This window comes from Pseudophryne corroboree, chromosome 1 (genome assembly GCF_028390025.1).
Source record: "Pseudophryne corroboree isolate aPseCor3 chromosome 1, aPseCor3.hap2, whole genome shotgun sequence".
NCBI classification, from domain to species: domain Eukaryota; kingdom Metazoa; phylum Chordata; class Amphibia; order Anura; family Myobatrachidae; genus Pseudophryne; species Pseudophryne corroboree.
In genome coordinates, this window is record NC_086444.1 from 249,148,128 (window position 1) to 249,162,888 (window position 14,761).

The following is a 14,761-nucleotide window of genomic DNA, read 5'->3' on the forward strand; positions in this document are numbered from 1 at the left end:
AAGATTGTGTGCAAACAGAGCGAAAAGAGACACTAAAAAGCACAGACCATAGTGCAGCACAATTAAAAGTAAAAAAGATATTTAATGCTACAAATTGCACTCACAAACTTCATAAATAAAAACCGCATAACACATTTTCTCATACGTCCTAGAGGATGCTGGGGATGCTTCAAGAACCATGGGGTATAGACGGGATCCGCAGGAGACATGGGCACTTTAAGACTTTAAAAGGGGTGTGAACTGGCTCCCCCCTCTATGCCCCTCCTCCAGACTCCAGTTAGATTCTGTGCCCAGGGAGACTGGTCACACACAGGGGAGCTCTACTGAGTTTCTCTGAAAAAAGACTTATGTTAGGTTTTTTATGTTCAGGGAGCTCTGCTGGCAACAGGCTCCCTGCTTCGTGGTACTGAGGGGAGAGAAGCAGACCTACTTCTGTGAGTTCAAAGGCTCTGCTTCTTAGGCTACTGGACACCATTTAGCTCCAGAGGGTCCGATCACTTGGTACGCCTAGCTGCTCGTTCCCGAAGCCGCGCCGTCACCCCCCCTTGCAGAGCCAGAAAAAAGAAGCCGGGTGAGTAAAAGAAGAACCGAAGACTTCAGTGACGGCAGAAGACTTCAGGTCTTGAGGTACCGCGCAGCACGCCATGCTCCCATACACACACAACGGCACTAACAAGGTGCAGGGCGCAGGGGGGGCGCCCTGGGCAGCATGTAGACCTGAAGTAAACTGGTAAAAGTTATATGAAAAGTGCCTGGGCACTTAATCTAGAACCCCGCCACTATAAATATGCTAAAATGAGCGGGACTGGAGCACGCCGGTGAGGGGGCGTGGCTTAGCCCTCACAGCTCTGACCAGCGCCATTTTCTCTTCACAGAAGCTGCAGAGACGCTGGCCGTGACCTCCACACTGCTGTACAAGTAACGGTGCAAAACGGAGGCGGGGGGGGGGGGGCACAGTAAATTTGGTGCTATTATCTTTATTATAAAAGCGCTAACAGGTCTGAGGCATTGTATATAAAGTTTCAGTACCGGGATAGGCGCTGGGTTGTGAGCTGGCAAACTCCCTCTGTGTCTCTCTAACAGGCTTTTCTGTGGGTATGTCCCCTATAGCCCAGTATGATTATAGGTGTCAGTACGTGTGTGTCGACATGTCTGAGGCTAAGTGCTCTTCCCAGGAGGAAGCTGGAGTGGGGACAGAAAAGGCGGTGGGAGTGACCCTGTCGGCACCACTGACTGCTGAGTGGGTAAATATGTTGAGTGTTTTGAATGCAAATGTGGCTCAGTTGACTAAGAGATTATATAAATCTGAGTCTAAGAACCAGACATGGAGGAAATCCATGGAGGATGCATTGTCACAAGCTCAGACCCCTTAGGGGTCACAGAAACGTGCATTAACCCAGATAGCAGATACAGATATTGACACGGACTCTGATTCCAGTGTGGACTATAGTGATGCCAGATTGAATCCTAAACTGGCTAAGAGCATTCAGTACATGATTGTGGCGATAAAAGACGTATTACATATCACGGAGGACCCTGCTGTTCCTGATACAAGGGTCTGTATGTTTAAAGGAAAGAAACCTGAGGTAACGTTTCCTCCCTCTCATGAACTGAACGCTCTTTTTGAAAAGGCTCGGGAAAATCCTGACAAGAAGGTACAGGTTCCCAAAAGAATTCCAGTGGCATATCCGTTCCCTTCTGGGGACAGGGAAAAGTGGGAGTCAACCCCCACAGTGGACAGCTCTATCGCGTCTGTTCAAAAAGGTGGCGCTTCCGTCTCCTGACACGGCAGCCCTGAAGGATCCTGCGGATCGTAAGCAGGAAAATACACTAAAGTCCATTTATGTCACTACAGGTTCGCTTCTCAGGCCTGCCGTTGCTTTGGCATGGGTGAGTAGCGCTATTGAAAAGTGGGCAGATAACTTGTTATCTGAGATAGATACCCTGGACAGGGATAGCGTGCTTTTGACTCTGGGTCATATCAGGGACGCTGCAGCATATTTAAAAGAAGCTGCAAGGGATATTGGCCTTTTGGGATCAAGGGCCAATGCCATGGCAATCTCGGCTAGGAGGGCATTGTGGATTCATCAATGGAATGCTGATGCTGGCTCGAAGAAGACTATGGAGTCTCTACCGTTTAACGGTAGTGTCTTGTTTGGTGACGGCCTCACTGACCTGGTATCTACGGCTACCGCGGGTAAGTCGTCATTTTTACCTTATGTTCCTGCACAACAAAGAAAACGCCCCACTATCAGATGCAGTCCTTTCGGCCCAATAAATACAAAAAAGGACAAGGATCCTCCTTCCTTGCTGCGAGAGGAAGAGGAAAGGGAAAAAGGACACAGGCTGTGGCAAGTTCCCAAGAACAGAAGTCCTCTCCGGCTTCTACCAAATCCACCGCATGATGCTGGGGCTCCTCTGCGGGAGTCCACACCAGTGGGGGCACGTCTCAAACTCTTAAGTCAGGTCTGGGTTCGCTCGGCCCTGGATCCTTGGATATTAGAAATAGTAACCCAAGGGTACAAATTAGTGTTTCAAATTGGCCTTGCCAGCTTCTCTTCCAGAAAGGGAGGTAGTATGCGCTGCGATACTAAAGCTATGTCAAAATCAAGTAATTGTCACGGTACCCCCGTCACAACAGGGGGAGGGCTTTTATTCGAGTCTGTTCGTGGTACCGAAGCCGGATGGCTCAGTCAGACCGATTCTGAGCGTAAAATCCCTTAATTTCTTTCTAAAAAAATTCAAATTCAAGATGGAATCTTTCCGAGCAGTGATCTCCAGTCTGGAGGAGGGGGATTTTATGGTGTCGGTCGACATACAGGATGCCTACTTAGACGTCCCCATATGTCCTCCACATCAGACTTACCTGAGATTTGCTGTTCAGGATTGTCATTACCAATTTCAGACGTTGCCGTTTGGTCTGTCCACGGCTCCGAGGATTTTCACCAAGGTTATGGCGGAAATTATGGTTCTCCTGCGCAAGCAGGGAATCACATTTATCCCGTACTTGGACGATCTCCTTATAAAGGCGAGATCCAAGGAGCAATTGCTGGAAAACGTTGTGCTCTCACTGACGATTCTGCAACAACATGGTTGGCTCCTAAACTTGCCAAAATCACAGTTGGTTCCGACGACATGGCTGTCGTTCCTGGGTATGATTCTGGATACAGAATTACAAAGAGTTTTTCTTCAAGTGCAAAAGGCTCTGGAAATACAGAACATGGTAAAACAGATTCTGGAACCGGCAAGAGTGTCGATTCTTCAATGCACTCGGTTGCTGGGTAAGATGGTGGCGGCTTACGAGGCCATTCAGTATGGCAGGTTCCATGCCAGGGTGTTTCAGTGGGACCTATTGGACAAGTGGTCCGGGTCTCACCTGGACATGCACCGGAAAATACTCCTATCTTCCAGGACCAGGATCTCCCTCCTGTGGTGGCTGCACAGTTCTCACCTTCTGGAGGGACGCAGGGTCGGGATTCAGGATTGGATCCTGGTGACCACAGATGCAAGTCTCCGAGGCTGGGGAGTAGTCACACAGGGGAGAAAATTTCAGGGAAAATGGTCAAGCCAGGAAGCTTGTCTGCACATAAACATTCTGGAATTAAGGGCCATTTACAACAGCATTCTGCAAGCGGAACATCTTCTTCACGGTCTGCCTGTCTTGATTCAGTCAGACAACATAACAGCAGTGGCGTACATAAACTGCCAGGGCAGAACAAAGAGCAGAGCGGCAATGGCCGAGGCCACGAAAGTTCTTCGCTGGGCGGAGAGACATGCAAACGCTCTGTCAGCGGTCTTCATTCCAGGAGTGGACAACTGGGAAGCAGACTTCCTCAGCAGACACGATCTCCATCCAGGAGAGTGGGATCTTCATCAAGAGGTCTTTGCAGAAGTGACAAGTCGTTGGGGAATTCCTCAAATAGACATGATGGCGTCCCGCCTCAACAAGAAACTTAAGAGATATTGTTCCAGGTCGAGGGACCCTCAAGCGATAGCGGTGGACGCCCTAGTGACACCGTGGGTGTTTCCGTCGGTCTATGTGTTCCCTCCACTTCCACTCATTCCAAAGGTGATAAAGATGATAAGAAGAACAAGGGTTCAGGCGATAATCATTGTTCCAGATTGGCCAAAGAGGACCTGTTATCCAGATCTTCAGGAATTTCTCATAGAAGATCCCTGGCCTCTTCCTCTACGGGAGGACCTGTTACAACAAGGACCGTGCGTGTATCAAGACTTACCGCGGCTGCGTTTGACGGCATGGCGGTTGAACGCCAAATCCTAGCCCGGAAGGGTATTCCCAGTGAAGTCATTCCCACACTACTTCAGGCTAGAAAAGAAGTAACAGCAAAGCATTACCACTGTATTTGGAGGAAATATGTGTCTTGGTGTGAATCCAAAAAGGCTCCTACGGAAGAATTTCAGCTGGGGCGTTTGCTCCATTTTTTGCAAGCAGGTGTGGATGAGGGCCTAAAGTTAGGCTCTATTAAAGTACAAATTTCGGCCTTGTCAATCTTCTTTCAGAAAGAATTGGCCTCCCTTCCAGAAGTTCAGACCTACGTGAAACATTTCACGTAAACCAGCCTATTGTGGTGCCAGTGGCTACTGATGCCTTGGCGGATTCGAAGTCTCTCGATGTGGTCAGAGCTTTGAAGATCTATGTCGCCAGAACGGCGCAGATTAGGAAAACAGAGCCTCTGTTTGTCCTGTGGGCTCCTGCTTCCAAGCAGACTATTGCACGCTGGATCTGTAATACGATTCAGCAGGCTCATTCTACGGCAGGATTGCCATTACCGAAATCAGTAAAAGCCCATTCTACCAGAAAGGTGGGCTCATCCTGGGCGGCTGCCAGAGTGGTCTTGGCATTACAGCTTTGCCGAGCTGCTATTTGGTCTGGTTCAAACACCTTTGCGAAATTTTACAAGTTTGATACCCTTGCTGAGGAGGACCTCTTGTGTGGCCAATCGGTGCTGCAGAGTCATCCGCACTCCCCCGCCCGTTCTGGTTCTTGAAGCATCCCCAGCATCCTTTAGGACGTATGAGAAAATAGGATTTTAATACCTACCGGTAAATCCTTTTCTCTTAGTCCGTAAAGGATGCTGGGCGCCCGTCCCAGTGCGGGCTGTATCTGCAGTTTGGTTATGGTTACTCTCATGTTGAGTTAAGTTCCGTCAGTCTGTGGCTGATGTTGGTCATGCCGTTGCATGCGTTGTTGTTGAATGCCATGTTGTACGGCGTGTTTGAGGTGTGAGCTGGTATGTATCTCACCTTAGTTTTAAAAAAATATTAAATAAATCATTTTCCTCTAAATGTCCATCTCCCTTGGCACAGTTCCTATAACTGGAGTCTGGAGGAGGGGCATAGAGGGAGGAGCCAGTTCACACCCCTTTTAAAGTCTTAAAGTGCCCATGTCTCCTGCGGATCCCGTCTATACCCCATGGTTCTTGAAGCATCCCCAGCATCCTCTACGGACTAAGAGAAAAGGATTTACCGGTAGGTATTAAAATCCTATTATCCTCCATAGGACCACACAGCTTGTATCTCTCAGGGGGAGTCCCGATTCCACAGATGTCCTTAAAGTGGATGGTTTCACCCCTCGGATCCCATTCAGGATAACACTGCCCCACAGAGAATTCCGGTCCAGGAGTTCACCACACAGAGTAAAACGGCAGCCACGCTTAACACGTTTCAGATGTATTGTCCTTCATCAGAAGCACCTCTGATGAAGGACGATACGTCTGAAACGCGACTTTTTTACTTTTAATTGTGCTGCACTATGGTCTGTACTTTTTAGTGTCTCTTTTGTTCCTCATTTATTTTGGGAAAAAGAGACACATATCTTTCAGGTTCACAAAAGAGATCCTAAATCATCTTGGGACAGACGTTTTAAGAAAGTTTGTTCATCCAATCACCTCCTACATTCATTTAGGACAATTGCATCAATTATGGTGATTGTTATTATTCACATTTTTTTCATTTAAGTTTGTGGTTCCTCTTGTTATGTGGTATCTGAGGGGCGCTCTGTTTGCACACAATTAATCTTTTTTTCCAAGGTGGGAAACACAAAGCAGTGCAGCAGGAAAGGAAGCTCAGTATTAATGTAAAGTAAATACTCAAGAGATGATCAGAGAGTGGACAAGTGTTTAGGTAGCATTGAAGGAGAGAAAGTATATACAGTAATCCTGGTGATGTTGAAGAGATGGAAATGGCAGGATTAGGTAGGTGACTGGATATGGGTATTGAATGAGAGAGAGGAGACAAGGGTGGAACTGATGAGATCTTGGTATCCTCAGCAGTTAGGCAGACAAAGGGAGGTGAGAACATTCAAGATGATTGAAGAAAAAGGGACTGATGCAGAATTTTTGGCAGAATGAGCCTATGGGGGTCATTCCGTCCCGATCGCTCGCTGCAGTTAATCGCATCGATCAGGTCGGAACTGCCCGCCGTTTTGGGGTCGCGGTCCAGCCAACGCAGGCGTGGCCAGGCCGTGCGGGGGCGGGCCACAGCGGCTGTGTGACGTCACATGCAGCCGCTGCGACCAGGGGCAGTGACGAGCAACTCCCGGTCAGCCGCTGTGCAATGCTTTTGTACTTGTGCGGGGCATGGGGGGGGGGACAGACATGCGGGGCGGGCTAGCCCTGTGCTGGGCGTCCCCCCGCATGTCTGGGAACATGATCGTAGCTGTGCTAAATTTAGCACAACTACGATCAACTCTGAATGACCTCCTAAATTACAGAGACGTGCACAATGCAAAGTGCGTATTTGCAGCATGTGTCTGGTTTACAGTAAGTCCTTACAATGTTCTCTACATAGCAGTGTTATGACTGGTAGAGTGTTGCAGCAAATGGAAATAAATACTATAATGTGACATCAGCATTGAGAGAGATGATTGTCTGGTAACAAGAAAGGTGTATAGTAAAGTTTTATGATGCTGTAATATACTTGTATACAGATGTTTTGGAGATAGTCATCTGTGTATTTGTCTGTATATTACTGATCTGAATGATATACATGAAATAAGTGAAGTATTCTCTACCTAATTAAATAGGGCCATTATACGCTTTTCCCCTCTGCAGCAGATTGCCAAATTAGGAGGGAGATGATTCTGTTACAGAGAATTACCAACAACTTTGTAGGCTTGCTTTTCAAAATTCACAGTGTATATTAGAGTATTCATACATAAAGACGTGTCCTTATTCGTTGATCTTTTTTGCTACATGGCATGAGGCACATGGCGCAACTAAGTAATTGCGCTACGGATAGCTAGGTTTAGATTTTCACACTTTAGCATCTTTTTTACACCACATATGCGCACTTACATGATTGTGGAGGTGGTCTTCAGTATGCCGACTGACGGGATCCCGCCGCACAGTATACCGGCGCCGGAATCCCGACAGCCGGCATACCGACACTTATTCTCCCTCGTGGGGGTCCACGACCCCCCTGGAGGGAGAATAAAATAGCGTGGCGCGCTTAGCGCGCCACCGTGCCCGTAGCGTGTCGAGCGCAGCGAGCCCGCAAGGGGCTCATTTGCGCTCCCCACACTGTCGGTAAGCCGGCGGTCGGGCTTCCGGCGCCGGTATGCTGGTCGCCGGGAGCCCGACCGCCGGCATACCATAGTGAACCCGATTGTAGTGTATGAAGGGCTTAGAATTTGTACTTTTCTCGCAATCGTGACCATGTAAACTCGTGTTTTGTTACATGGCGCGACACATGGCACAGCTCATACATATCGTTCCCGGGTCTCCTCACTTTTGTCTCCGATTAATGCCCTTATTTATCAATGAGTGATAAATTTCACTGTGAGTGATTAATTTCACCAGCCAATCAGCTCCTAACTGCCATGTTACAGACTGTGGGGCAGATGTATTAACCTGGAGAAGGCTTAAGGAAGTGATAAACCAGTGATATGAGCAAGGTGATAGCCAATCTAGCCAATCAGCTCCAATATGTCAATTAACAGTTAGGATCTGATTAGTTGGTGCCTTTATCACCTTGCACATGTCACTGGTTTATCACTTCCTTATGCCTTCTCTAGGTTAATACATCTGCCCCACAGTCTGTAACATGGCAGTTAGGAGCTGATTGGCTGGTGCAATTTATCACTAAGTAATTGTGAAACATGCAATATCACAAGAGAGCGCTAGATACCGATCATTACTATATAAACATTTTATTCAATCACATAAAATAAAAGCACAAAAAATGCAATGCATATTTTCATAAAAGAATTCTCACTGCTGATATTATTTACACGCTGCCATATACTGTATCCCAATTGTATATTGCACAGATGTCCACATCCAAAAGACCAGTGTGGCTGGTTGGTTCGCTCCAAAGCAAATTATAAAGTCCCAATTTGTTTTAGGGAATGTGAATGGTGTTCACTAGATGGTGAATGTTCAGCTGTATAAACGATGGGCGCTATGCTACTACCTCCCCCGACCGCCAAACAATTTTGTGCTCACCACTTATTCCTTAGAGTCTCATGTGAGTCTGGCTGTCAGCATGCGGAATCCGTTGTGGTTGGTGGGAGCGGCGGTGTTCTATTCAGTTCAGCGTCGAGGGAGGGCGCCGTTCGTAGCTGCAGAATTCAGGCAGTTTGCCGTGTGCTGGAGTCCGGACTGTGGTGCTGTGTTTGTGTAGATCCCAGGGAAAAACAGCAGCGTGAGATGAAAGGACATCTCACGCTGCTGTTTTTCCCTGAGATCTACACAAACACAGCACCACAGTCCGGACTCCAGCACACGGCAAACTGCCTGAATTCTGCAGCTACGAACGGCGCCCTCCCTCCCCGGTGAACTGAATAGAACACCGCCGCTCCCACCAACCACAACGGATTCCGCATGCTGACAGCCAGCCTCACATGAGACTCTAAGGAATAAGTGGTGAGCACAAAATTGTTTGGCGGTCGGGGGAGGTAGTAGCATAGCGCCCATCGTTTATACAGCTGAACATTCACCATCTAGTGAACACCATTCACATTCCCTAAAACAAATTGGGACTTTATCATTTGCTTTGGAGCGAACCAGCCACACTGGTCTTTTGGATGTGGACATCTGTGCAATATACAATTGGGATACAGTATATGGCAGCGTGTAAATAATATCAGCAGTGAGAATAATTCTTTTATGAAAATATGCATTGCATTTTTTATGCTTTTATTTTATGTGATTGAATAAAATGTTTACATAGTAATGATCGGTATCTAGCGCTCTCTTGTGATATTGCATGTTTCACAATTGCTTTGTATCTATTTGAGTATCGCAGAATACTCATGTGGGAGCAGCTATAAGTATATAGATATCAGTATATCAATTCTATTATATAAATTGGGTGACCAACAGCTTTATTTTGTGCCTTATATCAGAGCGCCTGATTTGATAATTTTAGGAGTCATAATTATCAAGCACTAAAGCAATTTATCACTTACAGTGAAATGTATCATTTATTGATAAATGAGGGCATAAGGTCCTTGTTGCACTGCTATAGCATGCAAATACACCAGTGGTGTTCAGGATATGTGTAGGTTTATCAAATTAACAGGAAAACCTGTCATGCGGCTTAGTCACATTTTTCATCACATGCCTGATTGGGCTCTTTGGCGCGATTTGAGGATAGGTTAGTAGGTTCTGTTATGTAATAACCAATGAAATGCTTGCAAACTGGACTGTTTTGTTTTTATACCTCCACCAGATCTTATTAGGAAACTAATGTGGGAGGAGCTTCATCATCTATCAGGAATGGAGTGGGCAGATAATAAATTACATTTTAACAATAAGCACTGGATGCTCGGGATGAAACTGAGCAATGTATTTTACATTTGTGTTCAAATCTTCCAGTCTCTGTTTTGGGTCTAGTACACCTTTTAACCTGAGTCTTGCTTTTCTAGGTGCGCTTTGCAAAGCCAGTCTTACCCGGGCAAACTCTACAGACTGAAATGTGGAAAGAAAACAACAGAATTTACCTTCAGACTAAGGTCAGAGCACAAAATGTTTCATATTCCATGTCCTGTGCAATGTGTGCTTACCTTCTCTTTTAATAGTTAGGCTTTGTTTTGAGTCTTGCTAATGGCATGCATGAATATATATTTGTTTGTTTTTTGTGAATATTCCTGCCCACACTAACAAAAGAAGCCCCTTTATTCAAGGCAATGGCATTAAACAATTCTCTGCTAGCATAAAATAGAACTGCAGCCTTTAATGTGATCTTGCACAGCACAAACACATAAATATCCCTCTTTATTCTCTTGTGTAGCTTTTGCATTGGTTTTAGAGTAAAGCTTTTATTTGCTTTGTGTAATGTGAGGGATGAACATAGCTTAAGGACTAACCGCTTAGTATAATGAATACACATCCTTTACAGTGGAGTATTTATAAGCCATTGCCAGTGATGAAACAAGGAAAGCACAATGTCATGCAATTTAATGCTGACACATTTAGCCACAGTTTAGATTTGGATCAACTCAGGATCTAAATTTTTTTTACTGCTTTAGAGACAAGGATCTTGAACATATCACCACTGAATGTCTTTAGTTTATTATTGTGCTTTATTTAAAAGTACTAAAACATAATACACTTTGGTATTTATTTATTTTTTTAAGCAGAAAAAAACCATATTAACAGTGGGAACAGGTGTTTTTACTTATATAGGGCTTCTCCCTATCTATCAAAGGCTATCATTGGGAAAAGCTGCCTCTTTAACAAATATCCAGTGTACAAAGATAGCAATAACAGGAGGTACCGAATGATAAAATGGTTTACTCATTTTTAATATAGCATGTTTTCTATTTGGAATTTATGGGGGGAAAAAACTATTTTGTGTTTTAATAATTATTTCTTCTTTGACAAGTGGAACGGGAAGCACCAACAGAGAATTTATTTTATAGCTGCATATTGATGACTAGGGACCTTTGTGATTAAAAGGTGAAACTCAGTCAAACCAATTTAATGTTGTCTGTCATCGATATACAGTGGAGGCAGACATTTTCTGGGTGATAATTTTATGCAGCCTTTTCATGAACAGATTTTTTTGTTAAATCGGCCACTTACGGTACAGGCTTAATAAAAGCCTAAGTTCAGTGAAAACAAATCTGTCCGATAACTGTATTACTACCTTCCTGTTAAAACGCTTGTGCATCATTGTATTTAAATTAGCTGTTACAGTGGGCTGCCACGTGAGCTGAACATCGACACTATCTTATTTCCTCAAACCTGGCACTCTTGATGTCACACAAAAGTTTATTTTCAGCTAGCTGTCTCCAGCACATGTTCACATTCTCAGAAATAAAGAGCAATTTATGCCCAGAAATTGTTATCTCTGCATGAAATGAGTCAGTTATTTGGAATGAACTGTATTGACTGTAACATGTAGTAAATGGAAATTATGTTTAGTTATATCCTCTATTAAATGTGTTTATAATGGAAAGGTGCTCCTCTACAGGGAAAAAAAATCCTCCCACAGCCCTTGCCATTTAGAACAGTGATGCATCATCCTTGTTCAGTTCTTTTCTGTACTTTTTTTTGTTTTTTACGTAATCAGAACCTTACTGTATTAGTCATTGACTATTAGCAGACTACATTACTGGCTTTTTTGTGAAGGAGTTCATTTCTCATCTGTAACACATGTACTGTATGCCTTTCTCCATGACACATTAGTCAGTCATCGATAGACAAATTACTGAAAGTGTTGCTTGTTCTCTGTAAAAGTGTTCCACATTGTTTTAGCTGTTGCTTCCAACATTTAAAAGTGCTTATTCACTTGTGACATCACACTTTTCTTTGAACACAGTAGATAAATAGGGGGGATATTCAATTGTTTGAAAAGTCAGTTGGGTGTCTATTTTTTCCTGTCTAATAGACAGGAAAAAACAGACACCCAACCGACTTTTCAAACATTTGAATTCCCCCCATAGTCTTAGTGCACGTTACAACAGAAATAAAACCAGTAAAATTCTAAAGCATTATTCAAATAAAAGTTTACATTTATTAATATACTGTAATGGAAGAACATAGCAATGTGTGGAGTGCAGACTCGTCCTAACCACCTCCACCCACTGCAGCCTAACCCTAAACATCTCTCTAGGGCCTAACTCTTATCCCTACCCCAGGATACCTCTGGGATCCATCTGGATTTTGACCGTCGGGATCCCACTGTCAATCTTCAGACTGTTGGGAGCCGACTTTCTGTATTTTCACAGCATTCCTATCAAAGCTGTATTATGCCGATGATGATAATAACGACGATTACCAACTTTACTTTGGCAGCTCTGATTGGGTTGATTTTGAATTCACCTCTGATGCTGATAATGGGCTATCTTTGTTGCCAGTGCTTTTTATTTTTTGTGCATGTTTTACCATTCTTTTCTTTGTTTACAAAATGGAGAGTTCTAGTTGATGTTTTAGAGAGGTTTTTTATTTTATTATTTAAAATTATTGGGATTATTTATTACCACTTTAGTGCTAAGATTTAGTTGGACTTGTTCTCATCATGTACATCAAAAAGGTTGTTGAGTTCTGCTCGTCCTCAACACTCAAGTGCTCTTGGTAAGTAAAAATAATAATTACTACCAGTGGGGCGTAGGAAAGGAAGCAGCACTAAAAGACAACATCATTGATTGTGTCGGTTTTTGCTACAACAACAAAAAATAAACGAGAATGAAAAGAATCTCTAGTGCAAGTTCTAGGGAAGTGGCAGTTGGGTTAAAAGTTACATTTCTCCCCCATTCTAGGCCCTACGGAGCAGAGAGCATATTTGTTTGAAAGAGTGGGATGTCCCCTCTTACTATGTGCTCCCTAATATATTTTGTATGATCATCAGATAATAGCCTACACTGCAGAATGCTTGAAGAAGTTCAAGGATGTGAGAGGATCTTCCCCATCCTGGTTCAGTTGACTCACAAGCACAAACGTTTGAAAGAGGGAAGTATCCACTTTCAAATAATGTTACCCCTTGGTGATTTGGCAGACGTGGGTGCTTCCATACACAAAAATGGGACAGAATTCTGGGAAGCTGTGTGACATATCTAGAAATGTTGCTAGGGGCAAAGACCACTTATCAAAAAAAAATTCTGTTTCTGTGAATTGCTTGACCTCCTAGCCTGAAACAGAATCCATCTATAGTGAATAACATTAATAATGTTTCAGTGATGGGGTATGTTACCAGGAACACTTACATTGCACTTGGAAATTTGTTAGCAGTATTTGCCAATACTGGGCAAAGTACCAGCAAGTAACATGAATGTCTGCTTATTTAGTATTTTACTTGTGCACTTTCAGTGTCCCTTTGATCCAAGTCTTCATTCCTTTTAAGCACACATCCCAACAAAACAATGTTGCACTAAATCGTTAAATGTATATAGACACATCCACATTTAGAGAACAAATCATTACAGGTGTCTGAAAGGCATCTGACCTTTTTTATACCATTGAGTGATGTCAATGTTCTCTTGCAAGGATTAAGACGTATTGATCTCCATGTGAATTGGATGAGACATGTCATGAAATGTCAAAGGAGATGGCTATAACTAAAATAAAGTGACTTTAAATGTTTTTCCTTACTTGAGATTCCTGGAGGAACGCTCGCTGAAAAAGGTTACTGTGTCTCTCTTTCTTTCCAGGTCAAAGAGACTGGAGAAGTTGCCATAGCCGGTGCCTATGTTGACCTTACATCAACTACTGATAGTCTGAAGTCTAAAGACACAATTCAGGTGGGCACAATTCTTTCACATAATTCTTGATATAAGATTAAGAACTGTAATAAATATGTGACGTTAAAGGAAGAAAAGGCGATTAAAAGCTTTTGTTTTGAGAGTCTCAAGTGCATTTTTTAATAATAAGTATTCTCTAGAAGGTCTGGTGTGTTCCCATCGCAATGTTTAATTCTCGGATGGGTCACATCATAATTTTTTCCAAAACACCCATGTAGACATGGAAGCGTAAAGCTGCAGTTTAATCTTACCATGCCATATTGATTTGCTATGTTTACACACAGAAAACAAACAACACAGCAATACTGTTGTCAGTGGTGTTACATTACTCTTTAACACAATTTGTATAATAATAAAAATAGACACGTCTGTTGGAAGTCCCCATCGATCCCTGCCCTCTGTTCCTGGTATCCCTGCTTCTGATTTGCCTCTTCAGCACAATGTTGCAAGATACATAATGAACAGTTCAATAAAGCCCTGTTGTCATTTTTCCACCATTAGCACATGGGAACACATACTGTACTCATGGTTACTTAAGGGATGAATAAATGCTGATGTATTTTATATAATTAGTTAACACACTTGTAATTTCACGCATCCACCATTTCAGTGACATACAATAAACCTGTTTTCCATGTCATTCTTGTGCTGTGTACTTGACAGAATTTACTTATTACGTTTCTTATCTGTCATATACTGTATCAAGGCATAGGGCAGTATTCAATTAAAGTCGAAACTGCCGTCTAGTCCGAAAGACGTCAGTTTCCGCCTTTTTTAGGTCGAATCATGATTCGACCTATTCAGTGGGGCTGCCGTTTTTCTGACTTGACAGAAAACATGTGGATCGGTAGATTAGCCGCGGATCCACGTGTTTTGTCAGATTTGCGGCCAAATCCGACAGGTTTTAGTCCTATTTATGACAATGTCAATTCGACTTTAAAAAATAGTCAGATTGACATTGTTGAAAATGGCCAAAACCTGTCGGATTTGGCCTCAAATTGAATACTGAACTGTCTGATCCTTTCCGTCAGAAAGGATCAGACATCATTTGAATAC

The 14,761-nt window shown here is 43.5% G+C and overlaps 1 protein-coding gene across 1 annotated transcript in view; it reads left to right on the forward strand.

Annotated features, from left to right (window-relative positions):
• The window catches only part of HSD17B4 (hydroxysteroid 17-beta dehydrogenase 4), a 566,121-nt gene that overhangs the window by 475,155 nt on the left and 76,205 nt on the right, over nt 1–14,761 (forward strand). Inside the window, exons 20-21 of the mRNA XM_063964187.1 lie at nt 9,890–9,976; nt 13,616–13,705. Of these exons, the coding sequence (XP_063820257.1) occupies nt 9,890–9,976; nt 13,616–13,705 (177 nt within the window). The remainder of the gene's footprint in view (nt 1–9,889; nt 9,977–13,615; nt 13,706–14,761) is intronic.